The 19,894-nt window shown below is 41.1% G+C and overlaps 1 protein-coding gene across 1 annotated transcript in view; it reads right to left on the reverse strand.

The window, feature by feature from the left end:
* KCNJ6 (potassium inwardly rectifying channel subfamily J member 6) overlaps positions 1-19,894 on the reverse strand; it is a 237,293-nt gene that overhangs the window by 55,307 nt on the left and 162,092 nt on the right. The window contains exon 2 of the mRNA XM_075073757.1: positions 3,643-4,563. Coding sequence (XP_074929858.1) covers positions 3,643-4,540 — 898 coding nt within the window. The 5' untranslated portion in view covers positions 4,541-4,563. The remainder of the gene's footprint in view (positions 1-3,642; positions 4,564-19,894) is intronic.

Raw genomic sequence — 19,894 nt, forward strand, 5'->3', positions numbered from 1 at the left:
GTTTTAGACTGAGCATATTTCCGTTGTGTTTTACTCAGTGCTTGGAAACACATACCAATGAGTGACACTTTTGCAGAAAGATAGCCCTCCATATCATGTGTGTTTGCATTGATTGAGATTTTAGGGTATTTGTTAATCTCAAAATACTAGGACTCCTGTAAAATGTTTGTTTTAAACTCCCAAAAGCATTTCTTTTGCTAGTTGTTCCACTGCCATTCTGTCCTATCCTCTCTGCATTTTGAGTGGGACACTTAATTATGACAAACTAGGTATGAATTTGCTTAGATATGCTGACATACTCGTGAATCTCTGAAAGGCCTCCTTGTTTTGGGATCTGTTTATGCAATTGCCATCTTTCTACGCTCTGATCAAAATCCTTTGTTACTCAGGCTGTGTCATGTGTAACTAATCTCATTCTCCCTGATCAGCATTTTTCCTGTTCATTTTTTTTTCTCTTGCTGCAGACTATAACAGTCTCTCATTGTGGTGTGCTTCATTTTGCCCCAAATCAGCAGATAATGAACAGTCATTTCCTTCAAGTATAAATTCTGAACGATCTGGGATTCTCAAAGACCCGGTATGGTCATTCTTATGTAATACTTTTGGTACTGAGACACAGCAGGAGGCAAGTCACTTTAACATAGATCTACTAAAAGGGAAATGGAAACTGCAGCGCTTTATGCTTTCTGTACTTTGGATTGGTCCAGGTCCTTGCATCCAAAACTGAACACACTTTTGCATTATGAAATCTAGACATGGCCTTCTCAGCTGTTCTCCTGAAGCAGTGCTGCTGTTTGGTGGCTACATTCAAATCCTTTGGTTCTATATGAATCCTTAACTAGTTTGGTTCTATTACAATAACTATACTGTTAATCTAGGCCTAAAAGTTAGGGCGACACACTTATGGTGCTTAGTAGGAATGTGACAATATAGACATGGCTTTAGTCAGTGGTATTTGCATTTGCTCAGTAACATCTAATTTTACCACCTGCTTGAGTTCAGCTATTACTTTCTGTCAGTCTGGTGTGATTTTGCTTGATGCGTATATTTTTGACAGCACTAGGCGATCTATATCAATCAGATATATTAAAGGATCCCAGTCCATTTATCAAGTCATCATATTATTTAAGAATACCTTTTTTGCATCCTGCTCAGTAGACAAGTTATACACTCATTTGATCATCTACGTTTACAGACTCATCTTCAGCTCAAGCATATATGGATCTTTCTGTTTCATTATTTCAAATTCTACTGAGAAGTAGTTGTTCTTCTCTATACATGCCTGTGTGGCATTGCCATATGGGCTCACTTTGTTCCTATTAAATGAAAAAAGTTTTGTCTGCAGTTTGAACATGCATCAGTCACTAATCATTTTGTGTAAGCTTGCTGTGATTACATTGCATTTAGCTCCGCTATCTATTTTGAGATTTGCTTTCTGTTCATTTATTTCCAGTCTCACAGACCAGTTTGCTGTAGGACCTTGCTTTGCAAATGTATTAAGAGACCCAACAAATAATTCTTTGTGTTGTCATTATCAGAGATTTGAGCTCCACTTGTTTATCCATAATGTATTTTATTTTTATATTTCCTTGCAATATGTGCTGAGCAATGTAAGTGAATAAAGCCATTACTAGCAGGGGCTCTCAGGTTTCAGTTCTTGGTCCAATACTATTCAATATTTTTTTCAACGATATAGATGATGAGATGAAATCTTTTGCTGGTTAAATTTGCAGGTGACGTGAAGATAGATGGAGTAGTAAATAAGGAGGAGGACAGGCTACTGTTACATAGTGATATGAATTGCCTGCTTTCACAATCCTACAAAATGTGTTTCCATACAGATGAATGCAAGGTAATACATTTGGGAAGAAAGAAATCAGGCTATACCTACAGGATGGGAGACTGTCTTGGAAAGCAGAGACTCAGAAAAGGACTTCAGGGGTATCATCATAGAACAAACTGAACATAAGCCCTCCGTGCTATGCTGTGACTAAAAGGGCTAACGCAATCCTTGGATGAAGAAAAAAAGAAAATATCAAGTAGAAGTAGGCAATTGATCTTGCCTCTGTGTGCAGTACACAGCACTGATGAGACTGCTACTAGAGTACTGTGTCCAGTTCCAGAATACAGTGCCCACACTCCAAGAAAGATGTGGAAATATTCGAGAGAGTTCAAAGGAGGTCCACAAAAATGACCCAGGGGCTGGAAAACAAGCCTTTTGATGAGAGGCTTAAGGAGCTCGGTCTATTCAGTTTGTGACAGAGAAGGTTGAGAGGTGATTTGATCACTGCTCATGGTTATTTACACATGCAGCAGATATCTGACAGTGAGGGGCTTTTCAGTCTTTCAGACAAAGGCATAACAAGATCCAGTGGCTGTAAGTTGAATTTAGATTAATTCAACCTTAAAATAAGATGGAATTTCTAGCAGTGAGAGTAATTAAACGTTGGAATAGCTTACCAGGGGAGGCAGTGGACTCTCAGTCTCTTGGGATCTTTAAAACAAGTTTAGATATCTTCCTAAAAGATATGCCTTTATCCAGTTTCTGGTAACAATTCCATGGCCAGTTTATACAGGATGACAATAGTGGCACCTTTTGGCCTTAGAGTCTTTAAATCTCATTTGAATCTATTGCTTTTGTTGTATATGTGACACTGCTCCCCTCATCCTGTATGCCTTTCCATTGTTTATAGGCCATGTTGTTGTAGTCATGTTGGTTCCAGAGACAAGGGGGGTGAGGTAATAACTTTTATTGGACTAACTTCTGTGGGTGAGAGAGACAAGCTGTCAAGCTACATGGAACTCTTCTTCAAGTCTGGGAAAGGTACTAAAAATGTCACAACTAAATACAAGATTGAACAGATAGTTTAGCTTTGGCTGGACACACCTGTTTTAAGGCTCCTGTACACTGCCAGAATGGTATAAAGGGGCCTTAGTGCAAATGAGAATCAAGTCCTTGATATTTTGAATCTAAAGTAAAACCAGCCTAAAAGTTAAAACAAAACAAATGTTAAAAAAATAAAGTAGTAAGTTGAACATGTTATCATTTCATATTTGATGCAAACTTCTTTTGGGAATTCCATGGTAGAAGTTTGCACATACCAGGCAGTTCTTTTTGCATTATCCATGAATAATTGGGAACAGCAGGTTCTATGGTATTTGCACATTATGTCTAATTAGGGATTCAGAGTAGATTTTTACAAAGCATTGTAAAGCAGTTTATCACACTAGGTTCTACAGGCTTGATTTACACTTGTGATAGAATGATAAATAATAGGATGACATGATCTGGAAAATTTAGACAGTAATAAATGTTATATCATTTTCAAACCAGATCAGAAACAAATGTAATTTCATTGGGCAGGGTTGAGCACACAGTTACACAGAGCATGCTTTTAATTTTAAACCCAACTGTTCTGCTGATGCCTTTTGCAAATGTAATGTCTGGTTCCATTGTTGAAGTAATTCTTTTAAAGTGAGGTGAAAACAAAGGTTTTCTGTGGCACAAGGGGCACCAAATGGAGTATAACGACCAGTCCAATTCAGATTTACTGTATTTTCCCTGCTGAATGTAGTTTGTATCTGAAATCAATTTATTTAAAATTAAAATGTATACTTTACACAAAGTATAAGAAACATTACCTGTTGCCTCCACCATGCCTTCTAGAATTACAACAATTTCTAGTTCCTCTTTGGGCAATTGGTCTTTGGAAATCTCCCAGAAAGGACTCTGCTGGTTAATTTCATGGCTGATGATCAGTGGTGAAACCAAAAAGAGTCGATCATCCCCTGTGTAATAACCTACGTTGATATCTGTCTGGTTGAGTGGTATAAATTCCCCCTCCTTTGTCTGTTTAGATTTGATCAACTTGGCTCGTATTGATGCCTCCACAATGTGTGAATTCCTAAGGTCCCCTACTCGGAACATCAGGCACAGCTTCCCATCCCGCATGGAAATGACTGCGTTGGTAGAAAAGACCAGGGTTTCTGCCCTCTTCTTGGGCTGGGATATTTTCACAAACATGCAACCAACCATAAAAGCATTGACAATAGAACCTAAAACAGACTGAACTAAAAGCAGAATAATTCCCTCGGGACATTTGTCAGTGATGACCCGATAACCATACCCGATGGTGGTTTCTGTCTCTATTGAGAATAAAAAGGCTGAGACAAACCCATTGAGGTTACTGACACATGGGGTCCATGTATTGTCTCCTATATGTTCCATATCACCTCGGATGTAAGCAATTAGCCACCAGATCATTCCAAAGAAGAGCCACGTCACAGTGTAAACCATGACAAAAATCAAAAGGTTGAACCTCCATTTGAGGTCGACTAAGGTAGTGAAGATATCACTCAGATAACGATAAGTCTCTCTCACGTTCCCATGGTGTACGTTGCATTTCCCATCTTTCCTAACATACCTCTGAATTTTTCTCTTGGTACATACTTTGCTTATGTGTTTTGGAAGATCCTCTCTAGCTTGTTTGGGCAACTTTGGCTGCTGAATCGTGACAGGGCTCTCCACGTCCTGCTCCATTGAGTCTTCTTCAAGTACACTAGCTGCCATTAAAAAAAAGACATTAATATTTATGTGTATACAGACAATTGAATAAACATACAACTTCCTTCTGTATTAGCAGTAGGAAACAAGAATTAATTCATTACCTAATAGAAATAACTTTGAAAGGAAACTTTTTCTTATGTTATGGGCTTCCTAGATATTATTTCAGAGATTTGATCCTGTCTAAACCAGTGTTTAAATTCTGCAACACATATTCAGACAAATGTTGTACCCCCTTTTAAAATGTAATACATCGGTGGTACTTATAAGCCAAGAATGATCTTCTGGGAGATAGCACTTATGTAAATGAAGAAACAGATCTGCTTTGGGGCTTAAGTCACCAATATAAGCAGAGAAAATAAGCAATTGTTATTTTTTTTTTACATTGATGCCATTACTAAGGGGAAAAAGAATTAAATACATGTAAGTAGTTTTAAAAAACACTTTATTTTCAAAGGAGCCAATTCTGCTCTCATTGACCTCAGTAGAAGAAATATTGGGTCTTAGCATAATATACACCAACAGCAATTCTAACCAAATTTCTATACAAAATAGATGCGTTTATACTGAGCCTAGGCAGTCTGTGTCCTCCTCTCACTAATGTAAATCACACAGTACTTCAGAAGTTGGTGCCATGGTAGTTCACTTGGGTGAGCACCAAAGAATGAGACTATTAATCGTACTGCACCTTCCTTTCTATGGATGCCACCCTGGTATCTGAGTGCCTCCCAATATTTAACAACAGTAACAATCTCTTTCTTTCTCCCCACTTCCTTCCCTCCCTTTTGAGAGAAATAGCTTGATTAGTTTATAGGGTTTTTGTTTGTGTGTGAGAATATGTGGGTGTTGTGTGTAAAAAACTTACTGAGGGAAAGTTAAGTCAAATTAATGAGTTTTGCACTTCATTCAGAGCACAGGGAGACTTGTGGTTATTCTTATCTCTTGCAGGAACGTGTGTGAGTTACAGCTCCTTTTCCCAAGCCTCACCCTATTGGCTGAGTTTTGTTGTTCCAATAGAATAGAATGTAGTGGTCATGGTTGTGGAGGGAGATGCAGTCTCTCAAGTAACTAGGAACAATGCCATAGAAGGCTTTGAATATCAAAACAGAGGCCTTGAACTATGAGAGATGCTCTAGTTCAGTGGTTCTCAAACTTTTGTACTGGTGATGCCTTTCACACAGCAAGCCTCTGAGTGCGACCCCCCCCTATAAATTAAAAACACTTTTTTTATATATTTAACATCATTATAAATGCTGGAGGCAAAGCAAGGCTTGGGGTGGAGGTTGACAGCTCGCGACCCCCCATATAATAACCTCGTGACTTCCTGAGGGGTCCTGACCCCCCAGTTTGAGAACCTCTGCTCTAGTTCAAAAGGAATTATTTGGGAACTTGGAAATCTGTGAATTAGGCTCTCTAATCAGTGGGGACAATGCAGACTGCAGAACACTTAGGTGATTTGTTTTCAGCAAGCTATGCTGCTCAGCAGATGGTTTGCTGAGTTTTGAATCACTTGGAGGTTTTTGGGGTGTGTGTGGCTTCATCCCTCTGGAGCAGAGTCAAAGGCTTTCTGTAAAATTCTAGTTGCAGGTAAATTACCCATGAAAAGAAGGTGTTATAAAAATACAACTGTCTCGCTACCCCATCCAGCTGTTAGCCACGCCTCTGTCTACCCTATAGCCATGAATGTTGGCAATAGTATTGAAACCTGCTAGCATTTGTGTGTGTTCATGTTATGGACTCCAATGACTTCTGTGTCATTTTCTAATCTTGTTTCTATTTCTTTAAAAGAATTTTATTCCAGCTGATTTCAGGGGCAGCATGTACAGCAATGTTCCAGCCAGTCAGTTCTGGATGAACTTATCCCAGCTGGTGACAGTGCTGCCTTCTTGGATTACTACTAATGCAGTATAATGAAATAAACACACAAAAAGGGCATTCAAGTAACCTTTTGGGGATGACTTAAACTAAAGCCAAGAAATTTGGCATTAAGGCTTTATACTCTATGCTTAACTCACAATTGTGTCTAAGGGAATTTCAGTCCCTGGAATCAATAAAATCACTGCAGTAGCAGCCCCTTGAAATAGCCAGGAACGGGTTATGAAGCTTCTGGCTTAGAGTTTTAAAGTAATGTTAGTTAGATTTGTAATGTCCGTGTAATGGCTTATTATATTTAAAATGCTTGAAATATTTTGCTTTCCCATCACAGTTAGACACTGTCAGATGCAAAGAGACACTGTGTAAGCTTTGACTATGCATTTCAGTCTTTGCAGATGGTCTCTGCTGAGTTTTGTTATTCAAGCAAACTTTGCCGCATAACTCCAGTTCTGAGCCTTTCTTGAGCAGAGACTGCAAATGGCACCAAGTAACATAGTGGAACTAGGACAGGGGTGGGCATACTATGGCCCAGAAGCCACATTGGGCCCTTCAGACATTTTAATCTGGCCCTCAAGCTCCTGCCTGGGGGCAGGATCCAGGGCTTGGCCCGCTCCAATCAGGGAGCAGGGTTAGGGGCTTGCCCTGCACTGCGTGTACCATGGCTCTGCACAGAGCCTGCACTCCTGATCCCATCCCAACCCCCTGCCCCAGCCCTGATCCCCCTCCTGCCCTCTGAACCCCCTAGTCCCAGCCTGGAGCACCCTCCTGCTCCCCAAACCCTCATCCCCAGCTCCATCCCAGAGCCTGTACCCCCAGCCAGAGCCCTCCCACCCCACACCCCTGCCCCAGCCCGGAGCCCCTTCCCACACTGAACTCATTTCTGGACCCACCACAGAGCCTGCACCCCCAGTCGGAGCCCTCGCTTCCTCCTGCACCCCAACCCCCAATTTTGTGAGCATTCATTGCCTGCCATACAATTTCCATACCCAGATGTGGCCCTCAGGCCAAAAAGTTTGCCCACCCCTGAAGCAGGAGGAGACAAACACACTAATTTCACTTGTGATTTAAGAATTAATTTGAAATGACGTCCCCAGAGGTGGAACTTCCCAGCAACCAGGTACTGCACTTTCTAGCCTACTTTGTAGGTTTATTTTTGCTTTTAAAGCACTTATTACTACTCCTTTGTATTTATTTCATATATTTCATTTCAGGCTCGCAAAGTGCTTTATGTTAAATAAGACCCTTCACACTGAGTGATCTGAAGCACAAAGAAGGTTTAGGTCCAGAATTTCCCAGGTGGCCACTAATTTTGTAGTAGAAATAAGCAGTCCTTATGCACCCCAGAGCTCAGGGAGTGCACAGATTGCTAGTGCCAGTGGCCCTCAGAGCCCTCTCTCCACAGGGTGCAGGGAAGCCTCTTTCTCACCCAGAAGGCTATGCACGTGCTGCTCACATTCTCGGTTTTTGCATACAAAAAACCAAACACTACAAACTCGCTTTTATTAACCAAATACAATCACTAACTTTAATATAAAACTGTTTCAATAGAACATCTTACAAATAGGTGCTCACAGACACTTAGATTACACTGGAGACATCTGCATGGATCTTCAGCCAGTTTCCAATGCCAATCTCTCTAGACTATCAGGCAGTCTCCGAAAAAAGTTAAACTCAATACTCCAACCTTTTCCCAGTTATTCAAGATACCCAATTAATCCATTACTCTTTCCACCACCCAAGCAATTCATAGCCAAACATCCCCTCCTTGTAGCTGTCAGCTCTGAATTCCACCAGTAAGAGTCTCAGCAACTAGGCACGCTCTCAGTCTGGATTCTCGCTCCAAAGGCAAACACAAGAGCAGCAAGTCCCTAAATAAATGATGCCTGGAATACATGCCTGTGTGTTGACAGAGATGCCAGGCAAACATCTTTTAAGCACCTGGCAGGATCCCTTGCACATCCCCATGGCCAGTGAAAAGTCGCACATGGATGGCACTGTAGCCACAAGACATTTAGTCTAATGATATTTTTACTTGGTATCAAGCCAATTAGCTTATGTTGTTTATCTCATTTCATTCTCTCTGCAGTTATATAATAGCTGTCATAATTCCAGGGACACAGGAGTGAATGGCTGCTATCTTGAAAGCTATTTTTATTCTTAGTGGTTTTCTTCATGGCAAATATATACAAATAATTAACCCACATGCTGAATAAGTATTTTCTACCTTGCACTGTTTATGGATCAGTCTATATTAAACTTGTGTGAACACAATGGCACAGGTAGCAATACCCTGACTATTTAGCATATTCTGTTCAATGTAATACTCAGTGGGGCATCCCGTAGACAGTTCAATATCATGCCTAAGTGCCTGCAGGATGCTCATTTCACATTCTGTCCAATTACATGACCGTGTAAACATAAATAAGTCCCCTTACTGGTTCAATCATATTTAATCATAGCAGTACCTAGCAATGCTCATTTATTCTTGCCTATATTACTGTGAACTCAAAAAGGAATCATCTAATGTCTACACAAACAAAGTGGTCTGTATACTCCTGGATAACAGGAATATAATACTACTGATGAACTATTAGTTGTATAACAGGGGTCTCAAAGTCCTGGCCCACAGGCCATCTGCAGCCCGAGAACCTCGCCACTGCGGCCCGCAGAGGAGAGAGGCAAGCGGACACGCTGCCAGCAATGTCAGTTGCAGGTGCCACCCCCCGCAGCTCCCATTGGCTGGGGGAGAAGGACAGAGATACTATAACTAGTCGCTGGGCAGAGTCAGCCATGGAGGCAGCGTCCCTTTTTTACACAATGAATATTAACAAGTGTTCAGTATTTTGACAACTATCTGATGCACACCTTGCTGCAATCTTGAAGATTTCAACTGCTCAGTCACTGAGGCCAAACATCAACAAACTGACAGAACTGAAGCATTGCCAGGCGTCTGGCAAACACTAAGAACTCTCTGGCAGGCGAAGAATTGTATGAAGTTGTATGACAGTTTTATTATTTCTTAGAAATTTGAAATAAAAAATACAATATAAATGTTTTCTTTTCTGAACACTATCTTCAGTGACACTATTGGCCCACTGGGAGGATGTGAACTGGCACTGGCACTAAAGTAAATTGAGTTTGAGACCCCTGTTGTATAGGAAACCAAAAATATAGCTATATCATTAGCTTCAGGGCTGCAGGTGAAAAAAATTAATAACAATGCCTAAAGTTTTGTTGTTAGTGGTGGCAATAGTACTTATTTGTATTGTGGTAGCGCCTGGGAGCCCCAGTCATGGACCAGAACTCCATTGTACTAGGGGCTGTCCAAATAGAAGAAAAAGACGGTCTTTGCTTCCTATATCTCTCTAAATGAAATGCTCATATCAATGTGACTGTAGATCAGTGTGAATGTACCTTACACTGGAGGTGACAATATACAAAAATATTAAGTGATTTTGCTAAGGTCAGCATGAATTATAACTAAGGCTATGACTTTATCATGGAGGTCATGAAGTCTGTGACTTCAGTGATCTTTGTGACTTCAGCCCATGGTGGCCAGGAGCTGCAGGGTCCCCCCACGGTGGCCGGGAGCTACGGAGAACTCCAAGCTACGGCAGACGATGGGAGTAACCTGCAGCTCCTGTCTGCCATGGGTGGCAGGGTCCCACGGAGCTCTGAGCTGTGGGCGGCCGGGGTCCCTCACAGCTCCAAGCCGCGGGTGGTGGGGGACCCTGGAGCTCCGAGCAGGGACCCTGCAGCTGCCCAGCCACCGTGGGAGGTGTGGGGACCCCACAACTCAGCTCAGCTCCCCACTTTGTCATGGATATTTTTAGCAAAAGTCACGGACAGGTCACTGGGTTCTGTGAATTTTAGTTTGTTGCCTGTGACATGTTTGTGACTTTTAGTAGAAATATTCATGACAAAATCTTAGCCTTAATTACAACCTTTACCATTTGCAACAGAATTCTGGTAGAAATAGAGCCACATGAATGTTCCCTAGTGAATAGCTTATGAGATGAATTAAGCCTCTTTATGGGTCTGTGAATTGTTTGTGTACAGTTAACTATCTCCTCCAATTTATTAGTAATTGAAAGTTGTTCACCTAGTTTCAAAGAAGATTATCCTCAAGTAGTTCATTGCAGGTATTTAAAATTCATGCAGCATTAGATAGTTTTGAGTATAGTTTGACGTAGTTTATGTGGTATACTTCTCCTTTCCTGGTTGATGTGTGTAATCTTTAGAATAAAGTTTGCATTATACATTGCAATCTTGCTTTCTGTTAATATTCTCTAATATTCACTTTAACTTTGCTGTTTTCATCATTGTTCCTGCCAATAAACTCATTTACTATAATATTTGTGGAAGCAGAACACAAAAGTGATATGAAAACAAAATAACTTTTTGATTTGAGCTCTCTGGGATTTCCCGGAAGCTTTTTTTTTTTTGGTGGGGGAGTATTCAGTCATACCTATTTATAAGGACAGATTTGGGCAATATGATATTTAAGCCTTCTGCCTTAATAATCACTATAGCCCAATGGTGCCCAAACTTTTCCTGTTGTGCTCCCGCCGATCAGTTATGGAATCTGTCTGTGCCCCTTCTCCCTTGCTGCACAGTTAGCTCAGCAGAGGAGCTTGGGATGAAGGTAGAGCTTTGGGCAGAACTGAGGATGGGGGAGGAACTGGGGCTAAAGGTGGAGCTGGGCTGGGAGCGGAGCATGGGGCGGAGCTGGGCTGGGGACAGTGTGGAGCTGAGGCAGGGGTCAGAGCTGGCCTGCAGGCAGAGCAGGGCTGGGTGGTGCTTTCTCCCGGCCCCCCATGAGTCTTGGCCTGGGACCTGCTGCAAACACCCCAAACGCTCCTTCATGCCCCCCTGGTTTCTGGACCACTGCTATAGCCAAACTAGTGAATGAGGTGGACATCAGTTACTTAATATGCCACTCCAAATTGTTTCCAATAGCATAGCTTATTAAATTATTTCTGATGCCTTCTCCCTGTGAATTTGTTTAAGCAAATGTTATATCTGGATTTCCAGGAATTCAGCTTAGGTAGGCTTGTGTGAAACCTCTCTTCCCCAATGCTGTGGTAAGGCTGTTGGCCATCTAGCTCAGGAGTGGACTATTCAGCTGCACAGTACAAACAAATGCCTGCCACATCAAAGTTACTGCTCTACCGAGTCTTTGCCATTCCTTCTCTGCCTATGATCCAGACCCAGGATGGACAGCGACTCACACAAAGCATTTTCTTTGTTTTTGATGAGGATAGTCGCAGGGGATTTAAAATGCCTTGCCAGATTTCCCTGGCTTGATTTAGGTGCTGTTTCAGCTCTGGAAAATCTCAGCTTTGCTGAGCACTCGGCACACACTAGCAGATAGTTTCAGAATGGGGAGATTTGCTTGTATGGTGAACTAGACTTTTATTACTCTCTGAGGCCAGGTAATCTTTATAAAAGAAGGATGTGTATTACAACCAAAGCCACGTATGTGGGTTTCAGCTTCCTGGAATTGATCTTTATATAACCAACTAATCAATCGCTATTAAAGCCACATTTTTCTCTGCAAAGTGCTTTTCAGGTCTGATGCTGCACCGTTGGTGTCAATGGGAGCTTTGCCATTCACTTTAATGAGAGCAGGATCTGGGACTTTCATCTTCAAAATGCTTAACAAACATTAGTTTATCAAATTTCTTACTCATGTATCATGTTTCTTACTGGCTTCTTTAGAGTGCTAACCATAGATCCAGGGGGCATTTGTGTGTGTGACTTGTATTGAAAATTAGTAGCACAGAAAAAAAATTGTAAATTAAAGTGTGCTTATAATCAGAAAAGTGACATCTTGTTTGCCACATTAGCTGCTCCATTTCCTGGGCCTTAGTTGGCAAAAATAACTTTGTACTGTTTTCACTAGTTTAAAATCAATATAGCTGCAGAAGGGCAGGGTTCTGCCTTTAAGTTCTAGAAAAACCTGTCACTAAATTTGGTATTTTATTCTTGAGGATGGTGAATGACGATTAGGTACGGATTAGAAAGGATACAAACTGATTTTCCGGTACTCAACTGAATTGCAGATTTTGAACCTGCCAAAGTTTAGAGATGTTTGGAGCTGAGGTTTAGCTTCAGTGCAATACAGAAATAAAGACCATCTACAAAACTGAGTTCTGAATCTTAGATCAGATTCTTAAACTCCCTTATTCCACCTCCACTATAGCGTGGGGTGTTTTGAGCCATGGTGTCGATTCAGATCCAGCTTTAGTACAAATGTACAGCGGTGAAAACAGGGCTGAGGAATATGTACAGGAAGTTGAAAGGAAACAGAACAGAGCTGAAGAGAACAGTGTATGGTCCTGCTATCAGAGCCTCCCAAAATTCAGTACTTAACAGTCTTCTTTGCTCCCCACCATTAGTTATTACACATCACCATCTGCACCATTTGTCAGACTTTTGGCGAAATGTTATAACCGGTTCTACCTGTGATGGGCAAACCTCTAAAGAATCAGTTCAGATAAGAAAACCCTTCCCTCACACACATTATTCTAACATCTTAGCTAAGGATTAGTGCCTCAATTCAGCTGGGTAGCTGAGCACATGCCTAACTCAAAGCACATGAGTAGTCCCATTGAAATCCATGGCACTACTCGCATGCTTAAAGATAGTCATGTACATCAATACCATGTTGAATTGAAGACTGGGGCAGGATGGCTCTTGGTAGACGGGGTTGATTGTTATTGTTCCTCTGAGCAAGATCAATAGGCAACCTATCTCCAACTACCTAGCACTGGCTATTGCTGGCAGTGCACATGCTCCCTGGCTTGCAGGGTATCCTCATTCCCTGTACAATAGACTCTTCCTAGACAAGCACACATGCATTCCCTGTCACATTTTACTCATTCTGCTGCCAGTACCTTCTACTGAGTCATCCATGGTAGGACATTCATTTCCCTCATATCAAACGCAAAACCTTCCTGCATCCTGTTCCAACTTGTTCACAAGGCAGGATGCAGATCTTAGTTCCTTGCTATTGTCAGAGAGGAAAGAGCAAGGGCAGAACTTCTCGCTTGAGAATGACAAGTCCCTACAGCTAGAAAAGGCAGACAATAGACACATCTGGCTTATGTTGTTTCATAGTGGCCGACAATGAAGAATGAGTAACGGGTTACTGATGATGCACGGAAGTGGACTGCAACTCTGCAGCTGATAGTTTACAGATGGTGGTCCCTAGTGGAAATCTACAAAAGAGGTGTGTGATCAAGACTGTTGGCCAGCATTCCAGGCTGGCATTAAAATCAAAGGGACAGGGAAGTGCATGGCTGTTCACAGTAGTACACAGAGATGCAGGAGCAATGCCCAACCATCTACAAGAGAATTAAATCCTTTGTGCATGAAAAGGAGGGGTTCTAGCCATCTCTTTTCCCACTGGAAGATATAGGTGGCAAGTTTAACACAGAAGGAGGCAGGGATCAGCAGCAGGGCGAGTGGGAACAGCATCAGATCAGACCAGCTGCACATTCATTCTAAGTACCACTGTACAGAAAAAGAGAGAGAGAACCTTTTAAGGAGAAAATAATCTCCTTCCACCCAGCTGTTCTGAGAAGTAGTGAGCCAACCTCAGATGCAGAATGAATGGGCATAGGCTCCTTTGACTTTATGGGGCCTGTACCCATGTATCCCAGGTCTGAGTTTGGCTCAATAAATACAAATTCATTGATTTGATTTCTCTACACCCTAATGAGAAACAAACCTTGCCACACTGTGGTTGCTTACAAACAGGTAATATACAGTCTGATCTGTGGGTACCTGGGTAGGGGTAAGTCTGGGACAAGTACGTGCTATGTCTGTGCAGAGAGGCCCATATGTATGGGTGCTTGTTAAACCCAAGTACAGTTCTAGAGGAAGTTATATAGTTCTTCCTGCTCTGTGGCAGAGAGGCTGACGTCCATACTGATGAGACAGATTAATTTTCAAAAAATTTGTCCTATGTTTTCTGTCATCAGTCCAATTCTGTTGTAACTGACCATCATATCCTCCCCAGATCTAGCAGTCTCCTCAGAGTCCCTCTTTATACCAGAGCTTGCGCTTTCTCTCCCCCTTGTGAAGCTGCACCATTGCTGGCAATTGCTGTAATGTTTCACAATGCAGACAATGCCTTAGTAGCAATAGCTGCAAATGTTGGCCAAATGCTTTACTTCTAATACCTTAATGTCAAGGATCTGTCTCCCAGCATAGATGAAGAGCGGCAGCATTGCTCATATGCCCTGTGCGATTTCCTTTGTAGTTCTCTGACTTCTGATATTTTTCTCAGAGGATCTTTGTTTATTCTCAGTTTCCACTGGCCTGTCAATAAGGGTCATTTAACATTGCATAAGATGTACTAGTAGATGATGTGCTGGGCTCTGCTGACTTGCTGTGGGGTGTAGCTGGGAAAGGAGAAAGTCGGCATACAAGAAATACCCATGTCTGAACGTCATCAATTAAAGGCTGCTTATAGACTCATAGATTCATAGTCTCATAGGTCAGAAGGGACCAATATGATCATCTAGTCTGACCTCCTGCACAAAGCAGGCCACAGAACCCTACCCATCCACTTCTATAAAAACCTCAAGCAGAGAATCCACCAGCAAGCGACCCATGCCCCACGCTGCAGGGGAAGGCGAAAAACCTCCAGAGCCTCTGCCAATCTGCCCTGGAGGAAAATTCCTTCCTGACCCCAAATATGGCAATCAGCTAAACCCTGAGCATGTGGGCAAGGCTCCCAGACAGCAATCAGGAAAGAATTCTCTGCATAACTCCCATCCCATCCAACATCCCATCACAGGACCATTGAGCAGACTATCTGCTGATAATCCAAGAACAATTGCCAAAATTAAACTATCCTATCATATCATCCCTTCCATAAACTTATCAAGCTTAGTCTTAAAGCCAGATATGTCTTTTGCCCCCACTACTCTCCCTTGGAAGGCTGTTCCAGAAACTTCAGTCTCTAATGGTAGAAACCTTACGTCTATTCAAGTCTGAACTTCCTAGTGTCCAGTTTGTACCCATTTGACCCTGTCTACATATTACTAGCTTAAATAATTCCTCTCCCTCCCTAATGTAAATCCCCCTGATATATTTATATAGAGCAAGCATATCCCCCCGGAGCCTTCTTTTGGCCAGGCTAAACAAGCCAAGCTCTTTGAGTCTCCTTTCATAAGTCAGGTTTTGCTTTTGGGTATATGCCTCATTTTGTGGCTTTGTTTAGTATTAGCCCAGAAACAATAGTTCCTGAAGTGAGAGACTAACAGCGTAGCTGTCTTGATTTTCTCAGCAGCTGCTACTTTTCTATCAGTGATCAAATGGCCAAGCAGGGTTATGACATACGGCAGGGCCGGGCTGAGTTCTGGATTTTCCACTCATTTTCTCATTTAGTTTTCAACAGATGGAGGAATGGAAAAACTTGGCATAGGAATGCTTTCTGAGTTCTCTGGTACCGATCATAAAGGGCTTGAAGATCCATAAGAACTACTTCGGCAATGGAGAACAGTGTATGTTATTGGCCTGATGTCACTATGCAAGAGGGGTAGAATGATTTCTATTTTCTGATCAATGATGCAAGAATGAATGTCATGTAATAGGAAGAATTTGGTGCAGGTTTTGAAAAAAGTTGACTTTTGCAATCTGAGGTATTTGGATTGGAAGCAAATCACCCAGTATGTATCTGTTCCCTGATTGGAATTGAAAGTCTGATGTGAATACTGACAGCAGTGAATTTGAAACTTGGATATTCTGCAACATTGGCTGTTTTGGTGAAGCTTTCTGCCCATAAAATCATACACTAGAACGTTCATGGAAAGTTAATGCCAAAGGCACATGGATGCAGTTGAAGTGAATTTTTTTAAAATGAAAATGAAAATCAGTGAATAACTTTTTTCAGTATTTGCCAACTCTAGTTATTACAATTTTCTGTAATACAGAGCTGCATATACGACTCTGTTCAGTAATCCAGCTATTTCAGATGCTTTTGAAAGGTATTGAAAGTAATGCTGAACGACCAGTTTACTTAGTATTGCCTAGAACTGTGCCAATAACTTATTTTTTGGTTCACTAGAAGTTCTGAAAAATAAAATTAATTTCATATCAACTTGAAATTTTTTTCAAAATGTTCAGCAAATCAAAAAAAAAAAATTTTGGGTTGAACAAAACATTTTTCACCCAAAATGAAATGTTTCATTTTGAGCTTTTCCTTAATTTTTGTTTTAAATTAAATAAAATTGAAGAACATTTTGAAACATAAAAGTTGTTTTAAACCAAAAAATCAAAATGTTTCATTTAGAAAATGGCAAAATGAAACATTTTGATTTTTTTCAGATTTTTTTTTTTTTAACCAATGCAATTTGGCAAAATGGACATGAAATCATTGAATGTTTTGGTTGACACAAATTTGCATTTTTGGGTGAGAAAATGTTTGTCCAAAAATTTTTACCCAGCTCTACTGTTGCATGTGCTACTTCTAGTGCCTCTGCTTAGTAACTTTGGTAATGACCACAGAGTGCTGCTATCAGGTTCTAAAAGAGGATTGTACGTTAGAACTTCTCTCTTGGATTAAAACAATTATTTGGAGGCATGTACATAGATCATTGGTAAAATGTGTGAGTTTTCCCTTTGCTTCTGGAAATGTGCTGTTTTGATCAATAAATATAAGGCATACAAATGGGGGAGAAGAATATTCACCTAAGGAAGGAATAGCTTGGCTCAATCCATATGCTATACCAGCCCTTTGAAGCTAATATCTTATACAATGGAATGTACCTGCAGATGAAGGACAAGAATTTCTATTACTTTCCAACAGAGATGGGCTGGAGATATAAAATATAGATCTAGATTTGAGCTCTTTAGTTGTGGGATGATGAATTTGGGAAGACTTTGTGAATGTTTAACTTTCTTCTGAAAAGTACATAGCTATGATCTATGCAGAATGGACTTACCATAGTCTATTCAGGCTTCTTCTCGATGGAATGGCAGGTGTCTGTGACCTAATCATAACAGCACTCTGTATTTGATGTCAGTGGCATGTGAGGAGGAGCAGCTGCTGTGGACCTGTGAGGAGTATGGGGCAAAGCAAACAAAATGGCTTCCTTCCTTTTCAGTACAAACTGTGCAGTGCTGCTATTCAGCAATAGGTATAGTGCAACATATACCACCTAAAGAAGCAGAGCTTTGTGAGGATAATTTCGATGTCAGTGGTGAAGACTGTTCATTTTCTCTGCAGTGCCCAAACTGCCCGTTTTTAATTCTGAACTTGTATACCTTTTAAGGGAATGCAGATGACAATGAATGAGGATGATTAAAGTGCCTTAAAGTATAACTGGACAAAACTTCTTTCAAATTTTCAAAGCTTTAAAGAAAAATGTAAATTTTTGCTGTTTCAAAATTGGGACATTGCTACCATTTTTTGACCAGCTCTGTGTCGAGTGTTTCATTTGAGGTGAGGACAGAGATGCAGGTTTTGATTCTGAGAATGCAGATGATAGTCTTGTTGATACAGAGAGAATTTAAGGCAAGCACAAGATGGTTGTACAAGTTGAAGGAGTTTTTGGAGTCAGATATTTTGAATCACTGTTGTAGCTGTTACCTTTTCCTTTTGCTCAGGGATGTGCTGATTTAGGCATATTCCTACAATCCTCATCCTCGGTATTGCCAACTTTTATGATTTAGTGTGAGTTTTGTGGTTTTGCTGTTTTTCTTGAAGCCCCCGCTCCTGGAGTCAGTGAATTACAATGGGAATCTCAGATTTCATTTTTTTTAAGTAAGTTTCTAGCGCTCATGGTTGCAGAGAAAACCTTGAAAATGTGAACCTTATAGGTTCAAAAAGAAGATAAATAAAAAGAAGCCCAATGTTGTTTTTTAAAAATCTCTTGATTTCTTTTGGAGGGCTAATGATTTTTGAATGCTTATGTTTGGCAATACCGCATTCTCATTGTCAAGAGGGTGTCTCACACTAGTTTCTTCTTCCTCTTCACCACTGTCACTAATGGTATGGCTATACTACAGAGACTATACTGCTTAGCAAGTGATACGAGCATAACCCCATAGTATAGATGTAGCATACACTGACAGGAGGGGCTTTCCTGTCAGTGTAGGAACACCACCTCTGAGAATTAAGTTAGCTGCATCAACAGAAAAATGCTTCCATTGACACAGCTGCATCTACACTGGTGTCAGCACAGTCGTCTCAGTCGGGGTGTGTTATTTTCACACACCTGACCAATGTAGCGATGTCAACTAACTTTCACATGTAGACAAGCCTAAGTTTGTTGGGCTTTTTCTTTTGCCTACACTGCTGCAGAATATATGTGAAATTGCAGAAGGATCCACTACTCTCTGTTAGCGGGTGAGAGAAGAAAAAAAAAAAAGGTGGAACACAGTCAGAACTTTTGTTTGTAACAGATCCTGTTGCTTTCTTGTCTGATAACTTCTTCCCAATCTGCTAGAGATTGCAATGGTTTATGCTCCTAGACTGCAGGTTTTACAAGTGGCAAGAAACTTCTGTCTTCCACTATCCTCAGTGGAGACCAAGGGAGATTTTCATTTAGTGTTCTTGTTCTCTTGAGAATGAAAATCACTAGAATCTGACAGTGACATCTTCCTAGACTGGGAGGAATAAGAGTTTGTGAATTCTGCTGTGGAATCACGTGATGATGATTTACCAGTGCAGATGTATTTACCAATATTATCTAACTAGCTTATGTGAGAGTCTTTCCTTTGATTTGCCTCACAGTTCACTGGCTTTGCTCAGAAAAATAAAACTGACAAGCCACAATGAGCTGTGATTTATAGTTTGTTGTTATTATTATAGTAGAAGAACCAAGGGCCCTCAATCAGGATTAGAGCCTGCTTGTGCTAGGAGCTACAAACCTATGTAAGAACTTAGGGTCCAGCTGATGGTTGCCCTGCACTTTGTGCAGTCACATCAATGGAAAGTGGTTGCAAAATGTTACCGCTCTGATGGAGTAGTGTTTTACATCCATTTCGCATTCATCTTGCATGAGTGTAAATGACTGTATATGGTGCAGGACAAAGACTGATCCAAATAGACAGGACAGAAAAAGTGTGAGGGACAGGACTGCAACGGATAAGCAGAATGACCAGAATGAGGGGCCGTTAGTAAATGTCATGCTAGTTACATTTTTTTGTGTGTGGGGGGGAAAAGGGGGTTTGATGCTGGCAGACCCGGTGCCAGTTCATGCCAAGGCCCCAGCCTTACTGAACACTGACAAATGCACAGCTGGAAACCAGTCTGTCTCACCTGTATGTTAGTACTGCTAAAATAGACATTAGAGTTGTAAGAATGTGTTTGGTGTTTAGGCCTTAGGAGTAGCTTGTAGGATGCTGCATGTATTAGTCTCACTTAGCAGTAGCCCATGTTATAAAACAATAGCAAATGTTTTCATTTAATTGTTACTATGTAACTCATCAAACAGG

This window comes from Chelonoidis abingdonii, chromosome 1 (assembly GCF_003597395.2).
Source record: "Chelonoidis abingdonii isolate Lonesome George chromosome 1, CheloAbing_2.0, whole genome shotgun sequence".
Taxonomy (NCBI): Eukaryota; Metazoa; Chordata; order Testudines; family Testudinidae; genus Chelonoidis; species Chelonoidis abingdonii.